Source organism: Nuphar pumila, chromosome 15, assembly GCF_984573655.1.
Source record: "Nuphar pumila chromosome 15, dmNupPumi1.hap1.1, whole genome shotgun sequence".
Lineage (NCBI taxonomy): Eukaryota > Viridiplantae > Streptophyta > Magnoliopsida > Nymphaeales > Nymphaeaceae > Nuphar > Nuphar pumila.
Window position 1 is genome coordinate 6,047,322 of NC_143263.1, and position 15,210 is coordinate 6,062,531.

Genomic DNA, 15,210 nt, shown 5'->3' on the forward strand with positions numbered 1-15,210 from the left:
AGGACTCGAGAACGGGGAGAAGGACCCTTCGTCCAAAGCACATCCTCGGGCAACCAATCAGCCCCCCGATGGGAGCAACGATCTATAGCCTTTTTTTGTGAGAAACTCTTCGCTTGGCCCCAACGCCCACTGCAACCACTGACCAAAATTTCTGAAGTCCTCAAAATGGTCTCTAAAGCAGGCTAAAGACCTCAACCACGATTTACGCAAGTGCGAGAGTGCCAAACCCCGGGTCCCCAGACGAATCAGGATAAGAGCTGGAGCCTCATATTTAGCAAGAAGCAAACTAGCACAAGGGTTATCCGGTTGGTGGGCCAACCAACATTGCTTGGCGACAAGAACAATGCTTCGCAGTCTGGGAGCAGGAATGCCTAAACCAGCAATACGCCGAGGTAAGACCACCGAACGCCAACCAATCAAGTGACGCTTACCCTTGAGTTGACACCCAGGCCATAGAAAACCTGCCAGCAAGCGCGTCAGCTGCTTTTCTACTCCCACAGGCATCACAAACATAGACATAAAAAATTCTGGAATAGTTGAAAGAACATGTCTGACTAAGGTTAAACGGCCAACGATGCAGAAATAAGACGACTGCTACGAAAGCAATTTGCGCTTCACTTTTTGAAGCGTCGGAGCCCAAGTGTCAGAAGAGAGGTGCTTCACTTGTAATGGCAAGCCCAGGTACATAATAGGCAAGTCAGAAATAGTGCAATTAAAAATTGTCTTTTCAGCTGCAAGCATATTGGCATTAACATTGAACATGGTAATAGAGCATTTTGTCTCATTTAGAGAAAACCCAGATAGGGAGAGAAAGAACTGAATGATAAACTTGAATCTAAGCATCTGTTGAACATTTGCACGACAAAAAATGATCATATCATCAGCATAAGTAAGAATATGACCCGAAAAGTCAAAAACCTGCAAAGGATCAATGAAACCAAATACAACAGCCCGCTTAAGCAAGACCACAAGACCTTCAGCAACTGCATTGAACAACAAAGGCGATAGGGGGCACCCTTGCCGCAAACCCCGCCCCAGCTTGAACCAGTTTCCTCTAACACCATTGATATTTAAGATGGTTTGGGCATTTGAGAGAGAGAGAGAGAGAGAGAGAGAGAGAGAGAGAGAGGGTGAGGGGTTAAATTAATAAATTTATATTCAAAACTCAATTTGGGTTAATGTTAACCCAAGTTAAACCAATAGAAATAGAGATATTTTTAACGACACATAAATCTAAGTATGTTTTTAACATTTTTCAATACTTATGTGCTTTTTATTAACACTAATAACTTAGGTTTGTTTTGAAATTTTCTCTTCTTATAAATTTTTGTATCCAATTTCTTTAAAATATTTGTATCGGATTCCTTCAAAAAGGAGATAATACTAAATCATTCTGTGGAAGATGTTTTTTTTTGGAAAACCTCCAGGCACCTGCTTCTAAACAAGAGAATTAATCTCAATTGTCTCTATATCCATTTCTCTAGGATTCTCTCCAAGTAATCTCCATAATTTCCTTGCAAATACCACATCCAAAACAGACCCTTTAGATCTCTTGGACGCCGCTCCCCTTCCCCTTGCAAATAGACCATACCACTTAAAGGTGTTACAAAAAGCAACATTTTTCTAACTTGTCATGCAAATGGCAAGGTAGCAAATAAATTTTTACTATATGGGATCTGATGCTCATCATCCTCTTTATCACCAACACATTATGAACAGAAAGCGGTGTGGTTTTACAGTTCAATCCTTGCCTTCCACAAGGCGATAGCATTCCTTGTTCATTCATTCATTGTCCAAAGTGGTCAACGGTTGTGCTTGGATTGATGGAATTAGGTGGAACTTGAATCCATCAAATCAGAGAAGAAAATATTGGCAGAAGTGGAACGGAATTCCAATTCCACCTAATTTCACCAATCCAAACATTCCCAGACATATTCCATAGGACATATCACAGTTTCTTATATTTCAATAATAACATACTTTATGTGTGTGAGTCCGCGGTTGGCAAAAATTTTAAGTGAATAGAGATGATTTCAACAATCAACCATCAGTTCTTGTTGTGAACTAGAAGTGACCAAGAGAGAGAGAGAGAGAGAGAGAGAGAGAGAGAGAGAGTTTTGAAACTTTTGCACATACGCGACCAAGTTCACATGCATCAAAGAACTCCAAATCTATCTATTTTTCTATTTCCCTCTTCTGCTGCAGGGCAATGTGTGTGCGGATGGGTGTTGGAAGATGCAAATCTTCAGTAAGGCATAGAAGAATACACAGAAGCTTTCAGTAGCCTGCTATGAAGAGTTCCCCATGATATTCATCATCACTTTGTACAGTAACATGAAGAAGAAAAAACAGAAATTCATGACACACGTTGAGACAGGCTTTGTCCTTTTCGTCTCAATCACTTGAACACACTTTGAGTATAACTGGGCAGGTTAACCCCATTACAACACCTTAGGCAACTAGTTAATGAGTTTTGTTAAGTTAAAAAAAATCAAAAAATAGGAAAAATAGAAGAAATCAAGGCCAACTTGCTGATATGGCGAGACAGGTTAATCCAAACAAATTAAAGAAGAAAACATGGTGACATGAAAGAAATACAGATTGTACAATGGCGGATTAAAGGCTTACAGGAGGTTATTCACAGACATGATTGCACGGCACAAAGCTAACTGGCTTCAACAGAAAGTATCTCAAGTTCTGCCCACCAAAGAGGAGAAAGTCTTGGGGTTGCGGCATCTGGTGAAATCTGTATGACTTCCCTCAATCTTGTGGTTATGTCCTTCATTGTCGGTCTCTGATTTGTGTCTGGATGAATGCACTGCCGAATCACCTCACAAATGATGTCTAGCTCATTGTTTTTGAAGGATTTCAATGTGGGGTCAATCATGTAACTGATGCTAAGTTTATCATTCAAGTAATCAATTGCCTGAAACACATGCATCCAACAATAGGAAAATGTGAGAAACCAAATATAAGGCAGAAGATCAAGAAAATGAAAACAAGAAAGGTGAATTTTCAGTCATTGACAACACTAGAGATTATCAGTATTAACATAAGCTTCAATAATACAGATGGTAAAAAACAGACAACCAATTTTGGAAAGAGATTAAACGCTGTCTTTTTTGAGATTGGTAGATTCCTTTGTGAATGTCTCATCAATGTCATGCAAGTTTAGGAAAACAACATATGCTTTCAGACACATTACCCAGTTAACAAGAAGTCCTTGTTCTTCAGAATAGGGAAGCTTTCCAGAAATAATTTCCAAGAGAAGAACCCCGAAGTTGTAGACATTGCTCTCCAAATCTGAATAAGGCCAATCAAGTTGATTCAAATCATCATCACCACATGACTTTGCCTTCTCTGTTGCTTCCTTCCAATAGCTAAAATCCGCCAACTGGAGAACAGCAGAAAAGTACATGATGAGATTCCGCTGCCAATAAAACTACAAAATGAATAACAAAAGCAAGAGATATAACACACCTTAGCAGCAAAGTCATCCATCAAATAGACAGATTTTGAATGCAGATTAGGATGAGCTACTGGTGGTCTTAGATCATGGTGCATGTACTGTAGGCAATAAGCCACTCCCATGATAATCCTCATTCTTGCACTCCAATCCAAGTGTTCAACTTCTTTAACTGAAAATTGGATAACCACATGAATAAATAAAGCTTGAGCGACTTCTGCTTTTCCCTCTAAACAAGAGTGAAAATCACAAACCCAACTAGAAAAGGAAACCTAGTAAAATTCAACTTATGATATCTCAAGACAATGCAACTCATTCGAGCTCATAATTAAGTATCCAATGAAAATGATACTCACCATGCAAATGTTCAAAGAGGGTCCCATTTGGAGCATACTCAAAAACCATTATTCTAGTAAAAGGCTCATCCTCAATACAATAGCCAAGAAGATTGACAAAGTTCTTGTGGTTTAAGCGACACAGCATATCAATCTACATATGATGCAAACCCAACATAAGTAACCAGTCATTGAAGAACTGAAGTTTTGCTTTATTATTAGCATGATTGATCCAAACCTTTTTCCTGAAGTATAACTCAGAACATTTTGACCACTCTTTGGAAGACATAGCTGTAGTTGATGCTACTGCTATTTCAACTCCACTTGATAGTGTTCCTTTGAATATTGTGCAATCGGGCAAAGTACCGATGATATTGCTAAAGTCTTCACAAGCAGTTTCTAGTTCTGGTCGATTGAGCTTAGGTGCTCCTGTCAATAGAAACCACGTAAATGTTAGGGAAAAAGAAGAGCAATATTCCAATTAAAGGCCAAGCTTAACAAAAACCTTTAGGAAGATAAATCATGGATCATGAGCTGAACATTGAGACATAAAGTCATAGCATAATGAGTCATATAGCAATTAGTCCATGAAGTCGATAAGTTCAATGTTTTCAGTTAGCAAAAATGATAATATGTTTGAACAAAAGGAAAGAAAACACACTGAATAAAGAAATGATTGAGATCCAAAACCAAAAATAGTAACATACTAAAAATGAATATGCTAAAGTCTAACCAATAGTAGAGAAATATATACAATTTGTACAAAACTAATCAATAATAAGAAAAGTATAGATATAATAGTAAATAACACAAAACATATAACAGGAAATACATTTTATAAGAGAAAAAAAAGTGAATGAATAATCATTTTATTAGCAAAATCAATCCCTTTCGTGTCAAGGCTCTCTCAAGCGAAAGATAGCTTTAACATTTTAGACTTAACAATATAAACTTGACTATGTTTACAGATTCCATTCAAAACCAGAAATATGAAAAGAAAGTGAGCACACAATATAATACACGACTATCACTGCACTCATCGAATTTCAAAACCAGGGACTCAAATCCACTTAGATATGAGAACTTGATTAACTGGACTTAAGTTCATCAAGTCCTCCAACACTGAACATAAGCAACTAGAAAGTTTGTGCTTAAATAATTCACCTGTTACAAATGCCTTCTGTAATTGACCGCTTAGGCCAGTCCTCCAAGGCCCAATTGTTGCCACACCTCGACTTCGGCACATAAAAAGCAGTGTGATACTGGCAACTATAATAACAGCAACACCAGGAAGTGCCACAGCTAAAATCCACATTCTTGTTGTTTGTTTTCTTTGTGGTTGACTGTATGATGGTGTGGAAGACTGGCCAGGCCCAGGCTCATGTGTTGGAGTGCTAGGAGAAGCAGTAGAATAGGGGGCAAGAGATGGTGACGAAGGTGATGCAGGGGCAGGAGATGATGAAGAAGGTGGTGCAGCAGTTGAGCCAATCTTAGGTTTATCTTTTGCTAGAAGAAGACCACTAGGCAAAGAAGATTGTGGTGAGGTAGGAGCATAATGAGCAGGATTAGCAGCCACATTGCTCGCAACTAGAAGTTTGCGGCGGACAGAAATAAGCAGATGTTGTACATGCCGAGCTACATTTGATTCACTTGATCCTTCTGAACAATAAGATAAGAGTTCAGTTAATCTGAAGTCGAAGCTTATGATACATCAATCCTACATTCTTTTAGAGTGGGGACCCAAAAAGCACCGGTTTACTTACCTGGAAAGTCTTGAGACTTCTCATTTCCACTTGAGGAACTTTTTACAAGGCTGAAAGAAAAATTGCTAAAATGAGAAATTCCACTGAAAATGGCATGAATTAAAAAAATATAAGAGATATGAATTCTTCTCACACAGAAGTAACCATTTGAATTTTAGAAGTTTTGTTTTCAACTGGTTCATAAAAGGATTATTATCATTTAGCAGTTTCAGACTGGTCGGCATGATACAAAAAACATCAGTTGAAAACTCAGACTTAACTCTCGCATGCAGCAAAATATTCAGCATGGCTGTAAAAGCAATAAAGCAACACAAATTTCACAATTAAAGGAAAAAAAATCATCAGTTTTTTCAGAGAAAGTATATATCAACATAACATAAACTTATCACTTGTAAAGCTTTCACAAAATATTGATGAAGTACTAAGAACCTACAGTAGCAGAATTTTGGTAACACAGAACATTACAGTACTAATGTTCACTGCTGAGATGAGTGCCACCATTATTATCAAATAACAATGATGGCTCAAAAGCAGACTATAAAAACTATCCATGTCAAAGGATGAAGTCATGAAACTCATCACATTTACTTCAATTTGAACAGAAGTAGACAAGAATCACTAGAGAAACTAATTGATTAGTAATTCCAATGCCATTTTCCTTTACCTCATTCCAAACTTTCTGCTCATGCAATGAATTCGACGTTGAGTATCATATGAAAGAGTTTGACCAACTTGTGTCCCTAAGGGCATGCAAAGCTTTACCGACTCTGGAAGCAAGCCCCCTTTAAAATCATTGTTGCAAAGCAGGCTACAATGCAAGGAATACAGGCAGTAATTCAGGTACGTCATAATAAAAAATGAAGGCATGGGCATTAGATATTAAGTTATAAAAGCAGACTTACAGGTGCTTCAGTGACAACATATTTCTGATTTCAGCAGGAACCTGACCATCCAGGTTATTATGCCTTAGGTCTAACAACTCTAGCTTTGTAAGCTCTCCTATCTCTTTAGGAATGCTGCCTGAGAAATTGTTCTTATAGAGGATGCTGCCAAAATGGAATCAGATGTAATTAAGTACACGTAAAAGGAAAGGAAGATCACCACATGTACATATAACCCATATCCTCATCATTAAAGCTTTTGAGACCTAGCAGTACAAAATACATATAAAACCTGTTATACTCAAATGTTCTAGACAATTACAAGGAGTCGATTGAAGGTATGACTAATGTCAGATGTGCTCAAAAGAACAGAGTGAAGATCACTGATGTTAATCCTTCACGGTCCCTCCATGCCTTACCTGACCCACATTAAACTAATTAGCTGATAAGATGACCTTCTGAAGAACACTTTTAATCATCTGAGTTGCAGTAGAAACATGCCTTCTTCATAAAGTACATCACCCTTTAGCTTCTTTATTTCAGCCACATGGGATCATGAAGAAACCATGAAGATCAATCCCAGGAGCTTCTATGTGCACATGTGCATGACTCTGTAACACAGACTCTTCTAACAGGGCACCGCACCCGCGTCGCACCCATGCAGGTGCAACACTTGGACACGACTTCCTTTATGTCAGGTGGTCAACCACACTGAGGTCCATTTCTGTCTAAAAGTAGATTTAGTTAACCCTAACCAAGCCCAGTTTTATCTATATTATATATATAAATACATAAATACATAAATACATAAATACACACACACACATATATCCGTACCTCCGCACCAGTGTGGTGTTATTTTTTATTGATGAGGAATAACAATTGTAGATTATTAATTTGATTTATTGCATGAATTTATGCATGATGAATTGATGATATGATAATTATTTTTATTTCATTAGTGTTAACTTAAAACCGTTAAAAATTATATATATATACCCTCCCCACACCCCCGTACCCAAGTTTTTTTAAAGTGCTGCATCGCTGCATCCGCACCCGCACCTATGTGACATAGGTGCTTGACTGTTGTGCACATGCACATCTACAGATTTCATACTCTAAACCAGCTTTCTGTGAAATAGGCAAAAGTTATTTTAACACACTAGTTCTTATCAGATCTCCTAGGCCTCTTCATTTCAATAGGAATATTCTAAATATCCAAGTATATTTTGGTTTTTAAAAGTTCAACATAGTATACTCACTAAAGAATTTCCCCTTTATCATGTGTCTCATGAATTTTTCATGAAATGTTGAGTCTAGTTAAGTAGTAATCAATTCCAAAATACAAGTATGAAACAAAAGATTATTTAGATTTGAACGCAAACAAAAGCACTCTACTGAGCAAAAATAGACTAAAGTGGCTTCACATGGTGTAGCAACCAGAGAAGAAAAAGAAACAATCATCACAACACCCAGTTGAATATTGTAGAGCAATGTTATAGAGAAATACATTCACATATGATGGAACACAAAACGGCCACACGTATCCAAAGCTTCTACTCATGTCTGTTTTCTCATATATTATTTTTATAGTCATGTTTTCTCATGTACATGCTACAATATAAACATTACAAATTCCAACCCAACAGTATTTACTTGATATTAAAGAAAGACACATGATAAGCAATGTGACAATTACCGTCAAGGCATCAACAACATACAAGGATCACGGAAATGTATTTTAATGTGAACAATTGTTGACAAGAATAACTACAAAAGGGCATGATGGCTAGACAATGTACATGGAAAACAGTGACACTTTAAATAAATCACCCGAGGAAAAAAAAACACAATGAATCGACATCAGAGAAATAATATTTCTTTGAGAATAGAATATAAAACTTTAAAAGAAAACAAAAACTTACAGGGCTCTCATTTCCCTAAGTTTCCCAATCTCTGGTGCCAGGATTCCTCTTAAAGCAAACTCACTAAGATCCCTGCAAGAATTGATACAAAGTTGAGAATGCAGACCAAAGAAGTCAACAATGATCCGTAATGATTTCCCAGCTTATGTAGGAAATAGACTAATATTCTGAAGCAAATGAATAAGCTTCAAATCTCATGAGTGACAAAGTTTTAACACCAAGATCCTGCTAATAAAAGCAATACTGACAAATATGCAACAATAACATACATTCTTATTGTACAAACTAGGTTGCAATCTGCAGACAAACAAAGGAAATTCCAAAAAATTTATATCATGTACAAGCTCCACAATATAGACACAGACATGATATCCAAAATTCCCTATTGTTGTCAGTAACTTCATTAACATTCCTCGTTTAGTAATCCTGGAAAACAAACAAATTCAACCACATAACATTTCAAGTAGATCTTCAAGCATTAAACTTTTGCATTCTTTCCATCTCCATGTCCAGTTAACAGCAAGTTGTGGTCAAAATGAATATACAATTATTCTTTTCCAATCTTCTGCTTTCAAAGAAAATCCTAAAAGCAGGCAAAAGAATTACTCAATATATTCTAAAATTATAAATTTACTGTTGCAGCTCTCCAAAAATTTCGAAGTTGACGGTTCGGAAGAAGGCCCAAAAGGTAGGTTCAAATTTCCAATAAACAGATATTGCAATTTAAGCCTAACGAACTCAAGAGGATCGAACCTGGGAGGTCTGTAGCAGGATGGTATGAGTTCTCACACGTTTTGGAACTCGGACACATGATCTGCAATGCGAAGATGTCACTCCGCTCGCCGAAAAAGCAAAATGCACGGTCCGTGTGTTTGGGGAGCTTGAGCTCCAAAGAAGGGTTGGTAGTCAAACCATCGGGGATCTGATATAGAAAGGGGTCCAGGGAAGACCAAAGGGTCATGAGAGAGGAGAGTGAATAGAGAAAGGAGAGAGAGAGAGAGAGAGAGAGAGAGACTTCAATAATTCAATTCATAATAATTGAGCACCACCCTAGACTTCCTTATATAGAGAGGGCTGCGGTTGAGTCATAATTGACCCACACTTCATCTAATTTGAAAACCCATCTATGCTTGGACTCCTAACTATCTAAGGACTCCACACTAATTACTAGATAAATTAATTAAAGACTCTTGATGAAAGCTATCTACTCTACTTAATCAACTTTTAGAAGAGAGGGAACATCCTCTGGGACTCTCTGGATTCACGCCCCTTATGTGGGTATAGGAGTGATGGCCATCAAAGAAAGGCACCCCCCCCCCTCTACTAATTGACTGGCTTCTTGGTGATGTCATGTGTTCGACTTCTTCCCTTTTTTACAGAGACTCCGGACAATTAGCTTGCTCTTAATTAGAGAGGTCACCTCAGCTGCCATGTCACCACCTTGGGACCCACACACTGCTGGTCGACCCTCTAGAGGTGACGTCTGGATCCTAGATACTGGGTACTGGATCTGAGTCATCTTCAAAATTTCAAGTCGTAACATTTATGGATGATTGTTTCAGGGACAGAAAAAGCACTTTGTTTCATTGTTCTGTGTTGTTGTAGACCTAATGTCACTTTTTACTCTTCAAGAAAATTCAGTATATTTCAATGCCTAAACAAAGTGAAAACACTTAATCTAAAGAGCCAGCCATATTAAACCCCAGCTTTTTCATGATCCATGAATTCCTCCACAGAATCAGCAAGTGAGACCGTAAAGATACAAATGTTAATAGAAAGATCAGCTCTTGGCAACTGGTGGCAAAGCCCAGATGGCAGATATTCCTCAAACAGCATAGAGAAGGAAAAGGAGCATCAGAGACAAGGAAAAACATTATCAGTCTTCTCCTTTTTTCATTTTTTACTACAACTTGAGTTTGGTCTCACATTCTAAGGCATCGTGCTGACTTTCTCTGTCCCTCATAATCATGATGAAAGAATTACACACACATGCGAAAATACACACACATGAATGCACACATGCACGCATTCAAAAATAATGTTGTGGTGTAAGTTGAGTTTTGTAACAAATACCAGCCATGTTTTGAAAATATCATTATTTTATTGCAACATTTTCAAAAGCCAATAGAATGCCAAAAAATGTAATATTTTCATAATATCACATATATCGAAAATGTCATGTTTTATTGTGAAGATAAAGTACTTTTAAAATATTTTGTTTAGATTATTTATATGTTTTATACTTTTACAATTTTCATATTTCATATTTTATATATGTTGGCATTTTCCAGAGAGAAACCAGAATTCTTATGGTGACATTTTCCCAAGAACGACATTCATGACAACAGTTTTGACTTTTTCAAGGCATCAGGATGCCAGACCAACTGCAGGAATCAAAACAAGTTCACTAAAAGAAGGATGAGTTTCCCAACAAATACATAAATGACATGATGGATCAGGAAAGAAAGGCCCACTAGTTACTGATTCTTGGAAATATGCAAGGATTGAAAACAAAGATCACTAAAAGAAGGATGAGTTTCCCAACAAATACATAAATGACATGATGGATCAGGAAAGAAAGGCCCACTAGTTACCGATTCTTGGAAATATGCAAGAATTGAAAACAAAGAGAAGCAGGAAAGGGTTGCAACAACTTACAACTTCTGCACTTTATCATCACGGCAATGAACTCCGAACCACATACAGGGGCTATCATCATTGGGGCTCCAATTAGAGAGGGCACCATAAGGGTCTGAATCCACTCTTGCACAAAACTCCAACAAAGCCACACCTGACTTTTAAACTAGCCATTAGCACCAATCTTCAAAGAGAACAGCACCAAGAATGAAGAAGCCAAGATAAGCGGCGACAAATAAAAGATAAATTCAACAAGACAAGCTTTTGCTAAAAGAATATAAAAGGGAGAAGAAATTATGCAATTTCCATACCTTCGGGATTAAGAGAGAAGCATACTTCGATCTTGAGGTGAAAAGTCAAGACCCCAAGAAAGACCCAACGCAATGGAAACCCAAAGAGGTTCCATCGATTGCCCATTTCTCAATGGGGGCAAATGCACTAATTGGTAATCTGAGTGGAGTTTCCAGTTTGCCAGGTTTTCATAGATGAAGCCCTTCTGATTTAACACTTCCACCAGTTGAAGAAAATGTGTAACCTCCTTATGTTGCACGCAGAAAAATCAACCAACAAATTAAATAGTGTCCTGCATTAAAAATATGCAATTTATGTTATACTAAAACCAGTGGTCACTTTTATTCTTTCTATAAGAACTGGCCTGTTTTTACCTTTCTATACCAAATTGAGAAGCCCAGCAAATCCAAAGGAGGGCACTACAGAAAACGTATGATTTTAGCTATAGAACTTCACCCCTCTGATAACTCTTGCTACCTTCAACTGACTGGATTGTAATTCGCTGTAAAGAAACAATAGAAACATCCAATGAGAAATTGGAGGGTGAAAAAAACAACAAAAAAGAGTTCAAGTGAATTCACACATCAAGGATTCACACAGTTAAATTAAGAACTAAAATTTTATGCATTCTTCACATGGTTTATTACATGACTACAAGCATAGCGGACTAATAATTGTGCAGTCCTTGAAATCGAGATGAATCAAACACAATACAACAATTTAAGCTGATATTCTATATGGAGTATAATAAGTTGGAGGAAAATTCTTTGACACTCTATAAAAGAATATTCAACAAAAAAAACAGATAATTCATGCCTATTGCATACATTTGTTGTGCCACAAAATAAAAGATTAAATGAAAGTCCTCCTGTGCTTTACAAGTTGCTCAAATGGTACGGCAAACTTCCTTTGCAAGTGATCCCCTTAAAAGTATGGCAGAAAATGAGAAGTAAAAAAGGAAAAAAATCTAAGGAAAAATAAATGAAATAGCTGCAAAGAAAAAGTATCACAAAAAGAAAAAAATTTCCCCAAAAAAGGAATTTTTAAGTGAATATATATAAATTAAAAGGAAAATAACAAATCACCGAATTTCAATACGCATAAACCACAGTTTGAAAATGATAAAAGCAGGAACTTGCTGCATTTTCATATCACTCTGCCCTAAATCAGCATAACTTTATTCATCCAAAAGGAAAATAAATTAAACGAAAACAAATTAAATAAGAGAACATGCACAAATTTTTTCAAATATATACTTGAACTTACAGTCAGCAATCAAGTAGGAAATCAAGCAGAAAAAATATAATCACAAGGAATACGTGTTGTACATGAAACGAAAATAGCCAATTTTTCAAATTATCCAAAAACGATCAGAAACACATTCTCCTTACGAAATAACATCACTTCAACAGATCAACAAAATAAAAGAAGAGAAGCATTCATTATGACACGATATCTATTATGGTAAAAAGTTGAGTTTTTAATGCATAAACTTAACGACGCAACCGAAGATAAAAGGCATGATGATCGCAGCAATAATTAATAACATTAAATTAAAAGTAAAGAAGAAAATACAGAGAGACTCATAAAGCAGAATTGATCATCGCTACGGATCGAAGCAAGAACTGGCTATCGATGATCATCAAACAGATTAATTACGGATCGATACAAAATTATCGAAATCAAACTGCGTTTTCTTCCGAAATTGAAAACGTATTCGCCGCAATGATCGGCACAACGACAGAAACGATGATGGAGTGAAGAAAATGAAACAAGAGAGAGAGAGAGAGAGAGAGAGAGAGAGAGGGATTGAGTCCTTACCGAAGAGAAACACCGAACCAGAGCAGAAGAAGGAAAGTAGGCGGAGAAGAAGAGAGAGAAAGAGAGAGAGAGAGGAATAAGGAAGGAGGAAGGAAAACGGTAGGAGTTGACGAGACTTACGAGACAACTCTTCTTATTTTTCCCTCTCTGCCCCGGAGGCCTTTTCTTTCTCTCTCTCTCTCTCTCTCTCTCTGTGTCAATGTCTGTGCGCCATTTCGTCTAAAGCGTCGCTTTCGACTCTGACGTTATCAATTCCTCGGCAGCTGAGTTCAATAAATCGGCGTGCTGATCTGTGGTGGCAAAACAGATAGTTTGCGGTTTCCGCTTTCATCGTACGCGTAAACTTTTAAATTTTCTTTTTTTGTTTTTCTGAGAAATTCACTTGGGCTAAGTTTTTGCTTTTAATTATAAGAATACACTTGGCTTTTCTGAAATTTCATACATAAGTTTTTTTTTTTTTTTAAACAGTCCAACAAAGACCTCGGATCAACATTTATCAACTTGAAAAACATGATCCTTTTTGTTTTGTGATAGGCCAAGGGAAAAACCTAAAGCATTGGCTGGCCTCTGGTTGGTAAAACCCTTGAGGTCTTCTCTGTTCGTCGAAGAATCGACCTTGCAGCCAAGGACACCACCCGTGGGTTTCAAACTTGTGACATGATCTCATCAACTTGGTGACATTCACAAGTCGCCCCTACCAAATGATAAGTAAATTATTTTTTGAAAATTGAATTCAACCTCACGAGAAAGAAAAAATAAAGGCTGAACTCTTAATGATTATTGTTACTATTGTAATTGGATTTATAATTTAACCTAGTTAGGTTTGGTTCAGATCTAGGTGGAACAAGACCTGGCTCCGATTTTCAAGTATGGTATTGGGTCTATACTCAAGTTTAATCGGACCCACCATAAGAAAAACCATACCTAGACTCGATAAAATAATATTTTTTATTATTTTTATATTGAAAAATTATAGATCTTAATCGAAACTCACGTTGAGCTTGAGTCTGGTATAAAATTTTACAAACTATACCCAGATCCATGAATTAATCAGATCTTCGGGTCCGAGTCTTAATTTGGTATTCTTACTTATCACCGTACCCAGACCCATTGACACCCCTAAACTAATGTAAGATATTTGTTTGGCAGTTTTCAGGAAATTGAAAAAAAGTAGCTTGCTTTTGAAATTAAGGTCAAAAGTTTTTTTTTTTTTTTGCACAAGCATCATTTTAGTTTGTGATGTAAAAGTTTGACGGGACATTGACTCGGCCCTCGAGGTGGATGAGCTAAGGAGATCAGATCATGAGAGGGTCGTGCTTTCCTCTCTCCCTCTCCCTAGCTGTCCATCTCTCTCTATCCCTTCGTCTCTACTACCATTTTGAGTTGTGGTTGGGTAACGTTTGATACAATTCGATCCAGTCCCTCTGCATAATGGATTTGGGTACACAATCCCTACTTCTATATATATATATATATGTATATATATATATATATATATAGAGAGAGAGAGAGAGAGTTACTAAAATATGAAAACTATATGAATGATGATTTTTATGGATTTTTTATTTATTTTTTCTTGAATCTAACCGTACATACTTGGTTTTATAAGAACCTGCTCTTGAGAATTAAAAAACTGGGTATTTCCAACATTTTTTTTGCAAATTCAGCCACGTGGATGTGCTTGGAATGGTAAATTTGCTAGAAATCAACCATTGGATCGTGTATTTTTGAAAAAGAAATGTGATTTTTTAATGCTTGAATATTTATGAAGATTATTAGCCATCGATTTCAAAGCCTTAAAAAAGTCTCGTTTATGCATCAAAATCAGACGATTCAAGAGTGGGTTCTTATAAAACCAAGCATGTATGGTTAGATTCAAGAGAAAAGAATAAAAAATTCATGAAAATCGCCATTAACGCATTAGTTCTCATCTTATATATATATATATATATTTGTTGCTTACAGCATTGAAACAATATATTTATTTTATAAACCAGCTAGTTTGAGCTTAGCTCATCAGGTTTAGAGGCCCAACTTAGTTTTTTTTTTGTCATTTTGAAAAATATATTTTATTGACAAGCTAGCTTGAAC

The 15,210-nt window shown here is 36.7% G+C and overlaps 1 protein-coding gene across 2 annotated transcripts; it reads right to left on the minus strand.

Annotated features, from left to right (window-relative positions):
• Positions 1–2,155: 2,155 nt before the first annotated feature.
• Positions 2,156–13,240, minus strand: LOC149814272 (protein MALE DISCOVERER 2-like). Of its 2 annotated transcripts, XM_089988595.1 has the most exons (15): positions 12,874–13,003; positions 12,126–12,205; positions 11,673–11,800; positions 11,319–11,590; positions 11,029–11,161; positions 8,371–8,442; positions 6,467–6,610; positions 6,229–6,372; positions 5,565–5,614; positions 4,966–5,460; positions 4,040–4,230; positions 3,823–3,955; positions 3,481–3,638; positions 3,206–3,394; positions 2,156–2,926 (listed from the first exon to the last, which is right to left on the minus strand). In XM_089988595.1, exons 4-15 carry the CDS (start codon positions 11,422–11,424, stop codon positions 2,666–2,668), a joined length of 2,076 nt encoding a protein of 691 aa, XP_089844721.1. In that variant the 5' UTR covers positions 11,425–11,590; positions 11,673–11,800; positions 12,126–12,205; positions 12,874–13,003; the 3' UTR covers positions 2,156–2,665. The 2 variants fall into 2 exon arrangements, with proteins under 2 accessions (XP_089844721.1, XP_089844720.1); XM_089988594.1 differs by lacking the exons at positions 12,126–12,205; positions 12,874–13,003 and adding an exon at positions 13,120–13,240.
• Between the last annotated feature and the right edge of the window lie 1,970 nt (positions 13,241–15,210).